Source organism: Carcharodon carcharias, chromosome 16, assembly GCF_017639515.1.
Source record: "Carcharodon carcharias isolate sCarCar2 chromosome 16, sCarCar2.pri, whole genome shotgun sequence".
Classification (NCBI taxonomy): Eukaryota; Metazoa; Chordata; class Chondrichthyes; order Lamniformes; family Lamnidae; genus Carcharodon; species Carcharodon carcharias.
Window position 1 is genome coordinate 36,841,467 of NC_054482.1, and position 15,121 is coordinate 36,856,587.

At 44.9% G+C, this 15,121-nt stretch overlaps 1 protein-coding gene across 1 annotated transcript in view; it reads right to left on the reverse strand.

The window, feature by feature from the left end:
* Positions 1-15,121, reverse strand: part of LOC121288931 (probable voltage-dependent R-type calcium channel subunit alpha-1E) — a 1,066,831-nt gene that overhangs the window by 814,315 nt on the left and 237,395 nt on the right. Inside the window, exon 3 of the mRNA XM_041207798.1 lies at positions 14,194-14,333. Coding sequence (XP_041063732.1) covers positions 14,194-14,333 — 140 coding nt within the window. The remainder of the gene's footprint in view (positions 1-14,193; positions 14,334-15,121) is intronic.

A 15,121-nucleotide genomic window follows, 5' to 3' on the forward strand; every position in this document is an offset into this window, starting at 1 on the left:
CACTAATGGGCATTAGGGGTAATGATATCCCTCACCATGATGGGTGTGAGTGGAAAGATATCTCACAAAGTGGTAGGTATGAGCATTAATGCTATCTCTCTCAGTTTTGGGCGAGAGGGTAATGATATGTCTCACAGTGATGGGTATGAGCCTAATGATATCTCTCACAGTGATTGGAGTGAGGATATTGATATCTCACACAGTGATAGGTGGGAGGGTAATGATATATCTCACAGTGATTGGTGTGAGGCTAATACCTTTCACAGTGATGGGTGTGAGGTTAATGATATCTCTCACAGTAATGGGAATGAGTGTAATGATATCTCTGACAGTGATGGGTAAGAGGGTAATGATATCTCTCCCAGTGATGGGTGTGAGGGCAATGTTAAATATCACTTTGACGTGTGTGAGGGCAAATATATCTCTCACAGTGATGGAATTGAGCGTAATGATATCTCTCACAGAGTAATGTGTATGAGTGTAATGATATATCTTTCCTAGTGATCAACCTGAGGGTAATGATACCTTCACAGTGATTGGTGTGATGGTAATGATATCTCTCACAGTGATGGGTGTGAGGGTGATGATATTTCTTCCAGTGATGGCTGTGAGGATAATGCTGTCCCTCACATTGGTAGATGTGTGTGTAATGACATATCTCACAGTGATGGGTGTGAGGCTAATGATCACTTTCATAGTGATTGGTGTCAGGGTAATCATAAATAATACATTGATGTGTGTGAGCGTAATGATACCTCTCACAGCGATGAGTGTGAGCGTATTGATATCTCTCACATTGATGGGCGTGAAGAAAATTATATCACAGTGATGGGTTTGATGCTAATGGTATCTCTCAGTGATGATGGGATAACGATATCTCTTTCAGTGATGGGTGTGTGGGTAATGATAGCTCTCACAGTGATGATTGTGAGGATAATTTTGTCCCTCACACTGATAGAATATGTGCGTAATGACGTACCTCACAGTGATAGGTGTGATGGAAAATATATCTGTGAAAGTAATAGGTGTGAGAGTAATGATATTTCTCACAGTAATGGGTGTGTGGGTAATGATATCTCTCACTGTGATGCATGTGAAAGTAATGATATCTCGCAGTGATGAGTATTAGCATAATGTTATCTCTCATGGTGATGGATGCCAGTGCAATTATACCTCTCACAGTGATGGGTGTGAGGGTAATGATGATTGTCACAGTGATTGATGTAAGGGGAACGATGCCTTTCAAAGTGATAGGCGTGAGGAAAACTATATCACTCACAGTGATGGGTGTGAGGGTAATGATATCTCAGTGATGGTAATGAGGATAGTGATATCTCACACAGTGACAGTTGTGAGGGAAATGCTATCTCACCCAGTGATGTCACAGAATCACACAGAATCATAGTGCAGAAGAGGCCCTTCGGCCCATCGAGTCTGCACCGACATATGAGAAACACCTGACCTACCTACCTAATCCCATTTACCAGCACTTGGCCCATAGCCTTGAATGTTATGATGTGTCAAATGCTCATCCAGGTACTTTTTAAAGGATGCGAGGCAACCCGCCTCCACCACCCTCCCAGGCAGTGCATTCCAGACCGTCACCACCCTCTGGGTAAAAAATATCCCCCCTAAACTTCCTGCCCCTCACCTTGAACTTATGCCCCCTTGTGACTGATCCTTCAACTAAGGGGAACAGCTGCTCCCTACCCACCCTGTCCATGCCCCTCATTATCTTGTACACCTCGATCAGGTCACTCCTCAGTCTTCTCTGCTCCAACGAAAACAATCCAATTCTATCCAACGTCTCTTCATAACTTAAATGTTTCATCCCAGACAACATCCTGGTGAATCTCCTCTGCACCCCCTCCAGTGCAGTCACATTCTTCCTATAATGTGACGACCAGAACTGCACACAGTACTCCAGCTGTGGCCTCACCAAGGTTCTATACAACTCCAACATGACCTCCCTACTTTTGTAATCTATGCGTCGATTGATAAAGGCAAGTGTCCCATATGTCTTTTTCACCACCCCACTAACATGCCCCTCTGCCTTCAGAGATCGATGGACACACACGCCAAGGTCCCCTTGCTCCTCAGAACATCCTAGTGTCATGCCGTTCATTGAATACTTCCTTGTCAAATTACTCCTTCCAAAGTGTATCACCTCATACTTTTCAGGATTAAATTCCATCTGCCACTTATCTGCCCATTTGACCATCCCGTCTATATCTTCCTGTAGTCCAAGAATCTCAACCTCACTGTTAACCATCCAGCCAATCTTTGTGTCATCCGCAAACTTACTAATCGTTTATATAAATTACAAATAATAGGGGACCCAGCACAGATCCCTGTGGTACGCCACTGGACACTGGCTTCCAGTCACTAAAGCATCCTTCTGTCATCACCCTCTGCCTCCTACCACTAAGCCAATTTTGAATCCACCTTATCAAATTATCCTGTATCCCATGTGCATTTGCCTTCTTTATAAGTCTCCCACATAGGACCTTGTCAAAGGCTTTGCTAAAATCCATATAAATTACATCAACTGCTAAACCCTCATCTACACACCTGGTTACCTCCTCAAAAAATTCAATCAAATTTCTTAGGCATGACCTCCCTCTGACAAAGCCATGCTGACTATGTGTGTGAGAAATAATATCTCTAAAACTGATGGGATTATGGTATTGATATCCCACCCAGTGATGGGCGTGACATGAATGGTATCTGTCACAGTGACTGCTATGAGTTCAATGATATCTGTCAGAGTGATGGGCCTGAGAGTAAGATATCTTTTGCATGAATAGGAGTGAGAGTAATGATGTCTCTCCCAGAGATGGGTGTGAATGTAATACCTTTCAATGTGAAGGGTCTAGGGTAATGATATTGCTAACAGTGATGGTGGTGGGTGTAATGACATCTCTCACAGTGATGGGTGTGAGGGTAATCACATCTCTCAGAGTGATGGATGTGAGGGTAATGATATCTGTCACAATGACTGATGTGAGTGTAATGATATCTCTCAGAGTCATTGGCCTGAGACTAATGATGTCTCTCCCAGGAATGGGTGTGAGGGTAATAATATCTCTCCCAGTTGTGGGTGTGAGGATAATGATAACACTTACAGTCATGGGTGTGAGGGTAACCATATTTCTCAAAGTGATGCATGTGGGGCTAATGATATGACTCACAGTGACGGGTGATAAGGTAATGATATCTCTCAGTGGTGGGTATGAGGATAATAATATCTCTCCAAGTGTTGGGGGGGGTGGGTAGTGAAATCTCTCAGTGATGGGTCAGAGGGTAATGATATCTGTCGCAGTGACTGGTGCGGGCGTTCACATCTCTCAGAATGATGTGCCTGAGAGTAATGATATTTCTCCCAGTGATGGATGTGTGGGTAATGATATTACTTACTGTCATGGGCCTGAGAGTAATAATATCTCTGCCAGTGATGGGTGTGAGGATAATGGTATCTGTCCCAGTGACGGGTGTGAGGGTAATGATTTCTCTTGCAGTGATGGCGTAAGGGTAATGATATCTCTCACAGTGATGGGTATGAGGGCAATAATATCTCTCACAGTGATGGGTGTGAGGGTAGTGATATCTCTCACAGTGAGCGTGACAGGTTAATGATATCTCTCCCAGGGATGGTTGTGAGGGGAAAGATATCTTTCACAGTAATGGGTGTGGAGGTACTGATGTCTCTCACAGTGATGCATGGGAGGGAACTGATATCTGTCCCAGTGATAGGTGTCAGGTTAATGATATCTCTCAGAGCAATGGGTGTGAGGGGACTGATACCGCACCCAGTGATTGATGTCAGGGGAATGAAATCTGTCACAGCGATGGGTCTGAGGTTAATGACATTTCTCACAGAGTTGGATAAGAGGGTAATGATATCTCTCACAATGCTTAATGCAGGGTAATGATATCCCTCCCAGTGATGGGTCTGAGGGTAATCATACCTCTCACTGTGATGGGTATGAGGGTAATGATATCTTGCAGAGTGATTGGCCTGAGAGGAATGATATCTCTCCCAACGATGGGTGTGAGGGTAATGATATCTTTCACAGTGAGTGGTGACAGGGCAATGATATCTCAGACAGGGATAGGTGTGAACTGTAATGATATCTCTCTCAGTGATGTGTATGAGGGTAATGATATCTCTCCCAGTGATGGGTGTGATGGTAATGATATCTCTCACAGTGATGGGTGAGAGGGTAATGATATTTCCCACAGTGATGTGTATGAGGGTATGTTATCTCTCCATGGGATAGATGAGAGGGTAATGATATTCACAGAGTGATTGGTGCGAGGGTAATGATATCTCTCTCAGAGGTGGATGTGAAGGGAATCATATCTCTCACAGTGATGGGCATGATGGTAATTGTCACTTACCGTGATGGGTGTGAGGTTAATGGTATCTCTTACAGGGATGGTTCTGAGTGTATGATATCTCTCAGTGTTTTAAATGGTATCTGGATCTGCCTCTGAAGTGCTGTAACCTACAAGGCTACAGATTGGGTACTGGAGAGTGGGATTAAAATGAGCGGCTAGTTTCTATTTTCTCTTTTTGGCTGGCGGAGACACGATGGGCTGAATGGCCTCTTTTTGCATGGTAAATCTTCTATGGTTTTAAGTAAGTAATTCCCTCTTGTTCGTTCCCTCACCACCTGCCACAGACCCAGTCTAGCAGCTATGTCCTTTACGCCCGGTCAGCTCGGTCAGTAGTGGCGCTACCGAGCCACTCTTGGTGATGGACATGGAAATGCCCAACCCAGAGTACATTATGTGCCCTTGCCACTCTATGCTTCCTCCAAGTGGTGTTCAACATGGAGGGGCACTGATTCATCAGCTGAGGGAGGGCGGTACATGGTAATCAGCAGGAAGTATCCTTGCCCATGTTTGATCTGATGCCATGTGACTTCAGAGTCGATGTTGATAACCCCCAGGGCAATTCCATCCTGACTGTATACCACTGTGCTGCCAGTGGGACAGGATATATCCAGGGATGATGATGGTGGTGCCTGGGACAGTATCTGTAAGATATGATTGTGTGAGGATGAATTTGTCAGGCTGTTGCTTGACTAGTCTGTGAGACAGCTCTCCTAATTTTGGCACAAGTCCCCAGTTGTTCGTGAGGTGGACTTTGCAGGGTGAACAGGACTGAGTTTGTGGTTGTCGTTTCCGGTGCCCAGGTCGATGCCGGGTGGTCCGTCCAGTTTCATTCCTTTTTTGTGACTTTGCTGTGGTTTGTTTTAACTGGGTGTCTTGCTGGGCCATTTCAGAGGGCATTTAACCACATTGCTGTGGGCCTGGAGTCATATATAGGTCAGACCAGGAAAGGATGGCAAATTTTCTTCCCTAAAGGACATCAGTGAACCAGGTGGGTTTTTACAACAATTGACAATGGTTTCATGGTCATCATTAGAGTTTTAATTCCAGATTCTTATTGAATTCAAATTCCACAATCTGATGTAGTGGGATTTAAACCTAGGACCCCAGGGCATTACCCTGGGTCTAGATCAGTAACAATGCCATTACGCCACTGCCTCCTTGCAGTTGATGTATTGGACTGTTTGTTGCCATGGAGATCTAAGCACGATATGAGTGCAGTTGATGGAAATCTGCACCTGTGGAAAACCAGAGAGTGCATCCTACAGGTAATGATATCTCTCACAGTGATAGGTGTGAGGGTAATGATATCTCTCCCAGGGATGGGTGTGAGGGTAATGATATCTCTCCCAGGGATGGGTGTGAGGGTAATGATATCTCTCACGGTGATGGGTAAGAGGTTAATGATATCTCTCCCAGGGATGGGTGTGAGGGTAATGATATCTCTCACAGGGATGGGTGTGAGGGTAATGATATCTCTCACAGGGATGGGTGTGAGGGTAATGATATCTCTCACAGGGATGGGTGTGAGGGTAATGATATCTCTCACAGGGATGGGTGTGAGGGTAATGATATCTCTCACAGGGATGGGTGTGAGGGTAATGATATCTCTCCCAGGGATGGGTGTGAGGGTAATGATATCTCTCACGGTGATGGGTGTGAGGGTAATGATATCTCTCACGGTGATGGGTAAGAGGTTAATGATATCTCTCCCAGTGATGGGTGTGAGGGTAATGATATCTCTCACAGGGATGGGTGTGAGGGTAATGATATCTCTCCCAGTGATGGGTAAGAGGGTAATGATATCTCTCCCAGTGATGGGTAAGCGGGTAATGATATCTCTCCCAGCGATGGGTAAGAAGGTAATGATATTTCTCACAGTGATTGGTAAGAGGGTAATGATATCTCTCACAGTGATGGGTGTGAAGTTGATGGGCTTCAGCCATTATGAATGCAAAATAAAATTCCAAACCCAGAATTGGTTAATTTTGACCTATTATGACTTGCTGCCAGCAAAAGAAATATCTTAACTGAGAAGCTGTGTCTGAACTTCTGATGTTCTATGCTTGGTGTGGATATAACATAGCACATGTTGGGATTGTCCTGTGCATTCAGAGCCTGCTGAATTTCCGGCCTGCTAAGACAATGGCCATTGTTCAAAAATGATTCCCTGGATGTGAAGTCCTTTCTGGCATCCGGAAAACAGTGGAAAATGCTTCTGTGCTGTGGAACTACCAGTTCTCTCTCCCTTTAGACCGTGAATGTGAAAGTTAAGGAAGCTGGGCATCTGCTGCTGCTGGTGCGAGCATACATGTTTCAGGCTCTTACATGGCATTCAGCAACCCTTTGACTCTTCTCCCCATTCTATTATCTGCTCCACTAATTCCTCTGCAAGCTATTAACAACTTGACATGAGACCCTTAACATGAGGCTCTCAACACTCTGTGAGAAAGCACCAACCAAGGAGAGGAATCTGACAGACAGGCCTCTCAATTGGACCTCATTCCAGCCCAGACTGATCCAGTGGAAACCTCTTCTGTCTGCCAACTGTGACAGTCCAACCTGTAGTGCAAAGAAGAGTGCAACAAAGAGATGTTATACAGAGACATTCAGACAGAAAGAGAAAGGGAGAGGCAAAGAGAAGGAAATAGACAGACAGAGACTGGGAAAAAAGGGAGACAGAGAAGGACAGAGACCATCAGGGACAAAGGTGGGGAGAGACAGAGTGAAGACCAGAGACAAAGCAAACGGCAGGGAGAGAGATATTGAGAGAGAGAGAGAGAGGGAACACGTAGACAGAGAGAGAGAGAGCGCGTGAGAGAGACAGTGAGGGAGAAGAGAGACAGAAAGAGATAGTAAGTGCAGCAGGAAAGGAGAGAGAGAAGGGGAAGAGAGAGACAGGGAGTGGGACAAAGACAACTCAACATAACAGAGAGAAAGACAGCATAAACTCTTGATCCACTGTGTACACTAAGTGTGTACCTGTCCTGGGTGTGTTTCATGTGGACAGTGTACATGGAACTTTACTCTGTATCTAACCCCGTGTTGTATCTGTCCTGGGAGTGTTTGCTGGGACAGTGTAGAGGGACCTATACTCTGTATCTAACTGCATGCTGTACCTGTCCTGAGAGTGATGGGGACAGTGTGGAGGGAGCTTTACTCTGTATCTAACCCTGTGCTGTACCTGTCCTGGGAGTGTTTGATGAAGACTGTGTAGAGGGACCTTTACTCTGTATCTAACCCCATGCTGTACCTGTCCTGGGAGTGTTTGATGGGGACAGTATAGAGGGAGCTTTACTCTGTATTTAACCCCGTGCTGTACCTGTCCTGGACAGTCTCTATTCCTTGCCTTAATGAACAGAAGGAACTTTTTGCCCACAGAGTGTGCAGTTTGTGGACAGATTTTTTGAGGCACAGTTACATTCTGGTTTTTTGTTTGGTTTTTTTCCCATCAATCATAAGGAGCTGAATATTAGAGTGGGTATATCTCAGTGGGTGGCTTTTCTCCACCTCCTAAGCCACTGGCACAGATCAGCCCATGATCTCATAGCTAGAGCTAATGTAGAGAGATGCTGCCCCTTATAATGTGATGTTAATTGGAACTGAGATTTATTCCCTGTACTCTGTAAGCAGTTGTATCTGCCCTAATGAGCTGGCTGATATCTGGTGGTTCTGTAGGTCCTGCTCTATATTCAAAGCTAATTTAGGATAATTGTACATGATGGGGAAATGAGTCTGTTGTGCAGCCTTTCAGTCTGATGACACTGGGGCTTTGAAATTCTTCAATAAGATGATTACTCTGCCACTGTAATATTAATTCCAGGTTTGTGAGTGTGTGCAGGCACATGCTGAGGGAGCAGTGGGAAGCCAAGGAGCCTGTGGCTCACTAAGGAAATCACACCTCCTTTCAGAGCTCAGGAAACAGTGGGAGAGGCAAACATTGGAGGTGCCTCACTCACTGGAGTCTCACTGTTAGCATTATGGAAGGGGACAGTTCCCCCTGAGGCATTGCAAGTTTAGGGAGAGGCTAAAGAAGATTCAAATCTGCTGTTAGACTCGACCAAAGCTCAGAGCCTTGACCTGGAAGCTCACTGCACACAATCTGGCTATGAAGGATTCCTTTCATTTAGCTGTTACCCTGACCTTTGAGTCAGGGGGCCATGGGTTCAAGTCCCATCTCTATCCAGGCTGATGCTTCTCGTGCAGTACTGAGGGAGTGCTGCGCTGTTCAAGGTGCTGTCTTCCTGCTGACATTTCAACAGAGGCCTCCTATGCCCAATCAGGTGGATGTGAAAGATCTCAAGGCACTACTGGGAGATGATCAGCACAATTCCCCGGTATCCGGAGCAAAATTTATCCCACAAGCCAAAACTGATTACCTGGTCATTACTTCACTGCTGTTAGTGGGATCTTGCTGTGCCTAATTTGGCTGCCACATTCCCTATATCACAACAGCGACTACACTTCAAAAATACTTCACTGGCTGTGAAGCACTTTAGATTAAGGTCGTGACAGGGGCTGTCAAAATACAAGTCATTCTTTCTCCTAAGCTGCAGCAACCTGGGTTATTGAGGCCACACAACTTCTGTTCATTGCTTCAGTTAACTGAACTTGTAAAATAAGCACATTTCACAGGGAGATCATTGCCATTCAAACAACAGTTATTTGGGAAAGCAACACTCTCAAACAACGCAAGGGGATGGTTTGGGATAAAGATTATAAGAATTGAACAAAAGTTTATCTTTCTGCTTAGAGAGCATGTGTAAGAATGAACATGCGTGGTATGTGTGTGTGCATGTGTGTGAGAGGCAGAGTGAATGTATGTGTGTGAGAGAGAGTGTGAATGTGAGAGAGAAAAACTGTGTCTCAGAGAGAATGTGTGCGTGTCTGTGTGAGAGAGACTGTCTCTGTGAGAGAGAGTCTCTGTGAGAGAGTATATGTGAGAGAGAGTGCGTTTCTGTGTATGAGAGAGTGTCTGTGTGAGAAAGAGGCTCTGAGAGACTGTATCTGTGAGCGAGAAAGCGTGTCTGTGTGTGTGTGTGAGGGAGAGAGAGAGAGAGCGTGTCTATGTGAGAGAGTATGTGTGTGTATGGGTGCGAGAGACAGAGTGTGTGTCTGTGTGTGTGTGTGTGTGAGAGAGAGTGAATGTGAGAGAGAGACTGTGTCTGTGAGAGAGAGAGAGCATGTCTGTGTGAGAGAGTATATGCGTGTGGGTGGGTGTTAGTGTACTGTACATCGGCAGCACCAAGCTGTCATCTGTCTATTATCAGCAATCCAGTACCTGCATTCTCCACTCTTTTTATTCTACTACTGCTGGCCATACTTTCAGCTGCCAAGACCCTAAGCTTTGGAATTTCTTCATCGCCTACTTCCTCCTTTGACCAAACCTTTGGTCACCTCTCTTAATATCTCTGTATGTGACTCAGTGTCAGTTTTATCTGATAATGTTCCTGCAGAGTAACCTGGGCCATTTTCCCATGTTAAAGGCATTTAGTAATCATAGAAACTAGTACTGACAGCTTCCTGCAGAGAGATGAAATGAGATGTGATGTGCCCTGTCCGGGGTGGTGGGGAGGGAGGGGGGGAGGAGCCTGGGCATCTGCCACAGCTCTGAGTACCACCCGCCACATCAGGGCCTGTGGAGGGCCTGGTCATAAGCTGGTGACAGCTACAGAAATAGCTGCTGTCAGTCTGGGCCACTGCTGCTCACTGATGGGATTGTACCAAGTATTTGCTTCCATCATCTCTTCACTCAACAGTCCCAGCTCATTTTTTCTACTCCCACAAAAGATTCTCAAAGAAAATCCAGCTGAGGACATTTGGAAACACTAGCCATACCTGCCACTTTGTGGGGAAAAATGGAATATTCTTTGTTCCACTCCTACTCAGGTCCCTTCCCTCACCTCCTTCTTGCCATTTCAACACACCACCCTGCTCTCATGCCCACATGTCCGTCCTTGGCCTGCTGCATTGTTCCAGTGAAGCTCAATGCAAACTGGAGGAACAGCACCTCATCTTCTGACTAGGCACTTTACAGCCTTCCAGACCGAATATTAAGTTCAACAATTTCAGATCATGACCTCTCTCCTTCATCCCCACCCCCTTTTTGATCCCCTTTTTTCAAATATTTATTTTTAAATTTTTATATATATATGTTTCCCATCTATTTCTATTATTTTTAAAATGTATTTCCATTCATTGTTTTATCCCCACCTTTTACCCAATTTGATCTTTTCTCCCACACCATCCCCTCCCCCAACCCATCCCCCCAATGCTATCTGTCACTTGCTCATTCTGCTTTCTACTCTTAATGTCACCATTAGCACCTCCTTTAGCCAGCATCACCACCATCAACACTCCTTCCACCTTTTGTTTATGAAATCTTTGGCAATCTCTCCTTTGCCTCCATCTATCACTGGCCATCTATCCAGCTTCACCTGTCCCAATGCCCCCACCTTAAACAGTATATATTTCATCACATTTCTACTTCTTTTTAGTTCTGATGAAAAGTCATACCGGACTCGAAACGTTAACTCTGTCCTTCTCTCCACAGCTGTCAGATCTGCTGAGTTTTTCCAGCAATTTTTGTTTTTGTTTCAGGTTTCCAGCATCCACAATGTTTTGCTTTTGTCATATTTGTGTGCCCCCTGCCAAAACCGTGCCCAGTGGCGTAGAGTTCAGCCATTATGGCACAGAAGGGGGCCATTCAACTCATTGAGTATCTGCCACAATTGTGTTGTAGATATTGTATATATGGACTTTCAGAAAAGCTCCAGACAAGAGGCTTATTAAGGTGGCAGGAGCTCATGGAGTTAAGGGGAAAGTGACAGTATCGATATGAGTTACAGGAAGAAAAGGGCGATGGTGGGTGGATGTATTGCAGACTGGGATGTAGTTTGCAGTGGTGCTCCTCAAAGAACAGTTTTAGGCCCATTACTTATTTCAATTATTATAATTGATCTAGAATTGGATGTGGGGAATGGCACTATAACATTTGTAGGTGGTATAAAACCTGCAAAGTAGTAAATAATGGTGATATCAGATAATGGCTTCTGAATAACAGAGACAAAAAGGTGGAAGGGACAGAAATGTGACAAATAGAGTTTGATGTAGGCCAGTATGAGGTGGTGCACTTGGGCAGCACAAATTTGGAAAGCCAGTATATCATAAATGATAGGATTTTGAAAAGTGTGAATGAGCAGAGAGAATTTGGTATCCGGATACAAAAATCCGTAAAGATGGCAGGGTATATTGTAACGGTGATTAAAAAAACATGGGTCACTTGGTTCTATAAACACTGGAATAGAATACACAAGCAAAGAAATCATGCTTGAACTTTATAAATCACTGGTTAGCTGGAGTTTTGTGGATAATTCTAGGCAGTATGCTTCAGGAACGGTCTTAAACAGGGTGTAAGGGGAATTTACCAGGATGATGTCCAAGATGAGGGGGTCTCTGTTATGAGGAGAGTTTGGAAAGGTTTGGACTGTTCTCCTTAGAACAGAAAAGGTTAAGAGGTGATCTAACAGAGGGTTTCAAGATGATGAGAGATTTTGTCAGAGTAGAGAGAGAAAAACTATTCCTTCTGGCGAATGGACCAACAACCAGAGATCACAGATTGAAAATCAATGGCAAAAGATCTATAGGAGAGAGAGCAGTGGGGATCTAGATCCCTGGAAAAGGTGTGAAAGCTGATTTCATAACTAATTTTGAAAGGGGCTTGCACACACATGTAGATGAGGAACTGACAAGGTTAAAGACAAAAAGTCAGGGTATGTGACTAAGCACAAGCACATTTTCAAAGAGCCAGCATGCGTGTGACAGGCCAAATGGCCTCCTTCTGGGCTCAATGTTTCTATGATTCTACTTATCCTCACCTTGGGTTCCCTCATAGATCTCGGCAAACTGACAAGAAACACTGGTACTGTGTGCATCCCTGATTTTAATCATTCCAATAATGGCTCCTCCAACTGCCCAGACGCAAAGCTCTTGAATTCCCTCCTTAAGCCTCTCACCCTCTCCATCTCTCTCGCCCATTATAAGATGCTGATTAAGACCTACCTCTTTAACCAAGCTTTTGATCGCCTGACCTAATATCCCCTTATGTGGCTGTGTCAAATATTCTCCTAATGGCCCTTTGATTCATTTTGGGATAGTCTACTATGAAAGGGAGAGTGAACTCGTGTCTATACCATGCCTTTTACAACCTCAGGATATCCAAAAATGCTGCACAAGTGCAGTTACTGTTGTAATGTGGGAAATTACTGTAATTACTGTTGTAATGTGGGAAACAGCAAGCTCCCACAATCAGCAATGTGATTAGAGTCAGATAGGTTGCTTTTGGTAGAGGGATAAATACTGGCTAGGACATCACAAAAACATCTCCCACTCCTCTTTGAATCGTGCTGTGGAATCGTGAACATCCACCCGAAGGGGCAGGAGTGACCTTGCTTTAAACTTCTCTTTCAAAAAGTGGCACCTCCCACAGTGCAGCATTCCCTCAGTAATGCTCTTGGAGTGTTGGCCTGGACTATAAGTGATACTTGGATCCACAACACTCTGAGCGAGAGGTGAGAGTGCTACCCCCACTGACACACGGCTGACACCTATATGAAGTCTCACTTGCACTTTCACAGGCAATTGAAGCAACATATTAGATCTCGAACTTTAAGTTATAAGTTTTCTGGTAACTTCTTTCATCTTTTCACCATGACAACTGATGGGCTGCCCTCCAACCCACAAAGAGGTAAGTGAGTCTGCTTGTTTCCACTGGAGTTTAGAAGAGCGATTTGATTGAAGTATACAAGATCCTAAACGGCCTTGATAAGGTGGACGTTTCCTCTCGTGGATGAGTCCAGAACTAGGGGGTACTGGTTTAAAATTAGAGGTCGCCCTTTTAGGACAGAGATGAGGAGGAATATTTTTCTCACTGAAGGTTGTGTGACTTTGGGACTCTCTGCCTCCAAAGGTGATGGAAGTGGGGTCATTGAATATTTTTAAGGCAGAGGTAGATAGATTCCTGTTAGGCAAGGGAATCAAAGGTTTCCAGGGTTAGGTGGGAATGTGGAAGTAAAAGCACAAGATCAGCCATGATATTATTGAATGGTGGAATAGGCTCAAGGGACCTAATGGTCTACTCCTGTTCCTATTTCTTATGTTCTCATTTCCATGGGGATTGGGTATCATCAATTCCCCAATCTCAGCATTCTGTCCCAGGACACCCTTTAACTTCCACTCCAGCTGTCTACAGGGTGTCCCATATGGTTTCTGTGTTGGGACCCTCAAAGACTCGGGGGCCTGTAAAGGCTACTGGAGCCTAAGGGTCTTCAGGCAACTTCCTAACCTTATTGTCACCCATCTGGACAATCAAAGGCCTTTGACTGTTGCTCCTAATTCAACAATCTCATAATCTACTGACACTCTGCACCTTTTCTACAAAAAGGGTGGCCTAAAAGTAGTCCTTAAAATTATGAGGAGGTTTCATTCAGAGAGGTGCAGAATAGATACCTCCACTGGGGTCATAAATATAAGACAGTCACTAACAAATTCAACAAAGACTTCAGGAAAAACTTCTTTACCCAGATAATGGTGAGAACGTGCTACCACAGGGTGTGGTTGAAGTGAATATTGGTAAATGCTTTTAAGGGGAAGTTGGATTAGCACATGAAGGAGAGAGGAACATGTTGATAGGGTGAGATGAGGAGGGGATGCGGCAAGGAAGCTCATGTGGAATATAAACATCAGCTTCTGTTGTGCTGTACATTTTATGTAGTAAAGGTGTCTGGAGTCACTTACCCACTCAGAACCACAATGAAATCCATTACGTTCCAGCCATTCCGAAGATATGATCCTTTATGGAACACAAATCCCAGAGCCACAATTTTAATTCCAGCCTCAAAGCAGAAGATTCCAATAAAATAAGGCTCGGTTTGTTCCTGGAGGAGGAAAAAGGTGGGTCGAATGAAAAGGGAGGCAATGGGATGGAGCTCTCATTGAAAGATTAACATTATTTTTTTACAATTTATGATATCAGAGAAAGACTTTGACCGAACGTTGGTATTGCAAGAAATCACATCAAACAATAACAAATATTGCCCCAGTCAGCCAGAAATTACCTGCCCTCCCATTCCAACCTCCCACCGCAGCTCCAACCCCATCCAGGATTGACAGGGCCTCATTCTATATCACAAGGAACACTGTTTCTGAAGAATCTCTATATGCTTTTTGCAGGATGGAGGCGAATGATCCAATAAGATAGGGGAACTCCTTTCTTATATTCCAGATCCTTACTCACCCACCAATACTCTGCCACCACCCATCTAACACCTTCCCCATCTCCAATGACCCACCCACTTGCCCAAAACCTCACTGGCCACAGCTTCCAATTCAACCACACACCTCCTCCCTCACTCCCCCAGATCCTCACCCTCACCCCCCCAGTACCTCATGTTCCTCTCAGATTCTCCATCCCACCAAATCCTGATGGTCCACCAGCTCCTGGTTCCGCACCTACACTCCAGATCCTCACGCATCACCCCTCCTTCCCCTCACCCATCCCCTAGTTCCTCAATACCTCCCCCCAGCTCCATACCCAAGCAGACACTCATTTCCCATGCTTACTCTCCTGCTCTTGCCTCAATACCCTTAACTCCTCACCCAAACTCGATCCCACATGCCCAGCTCCTCAAACACCCCTAAGCTCTACACCACCAGCTCCTCACCC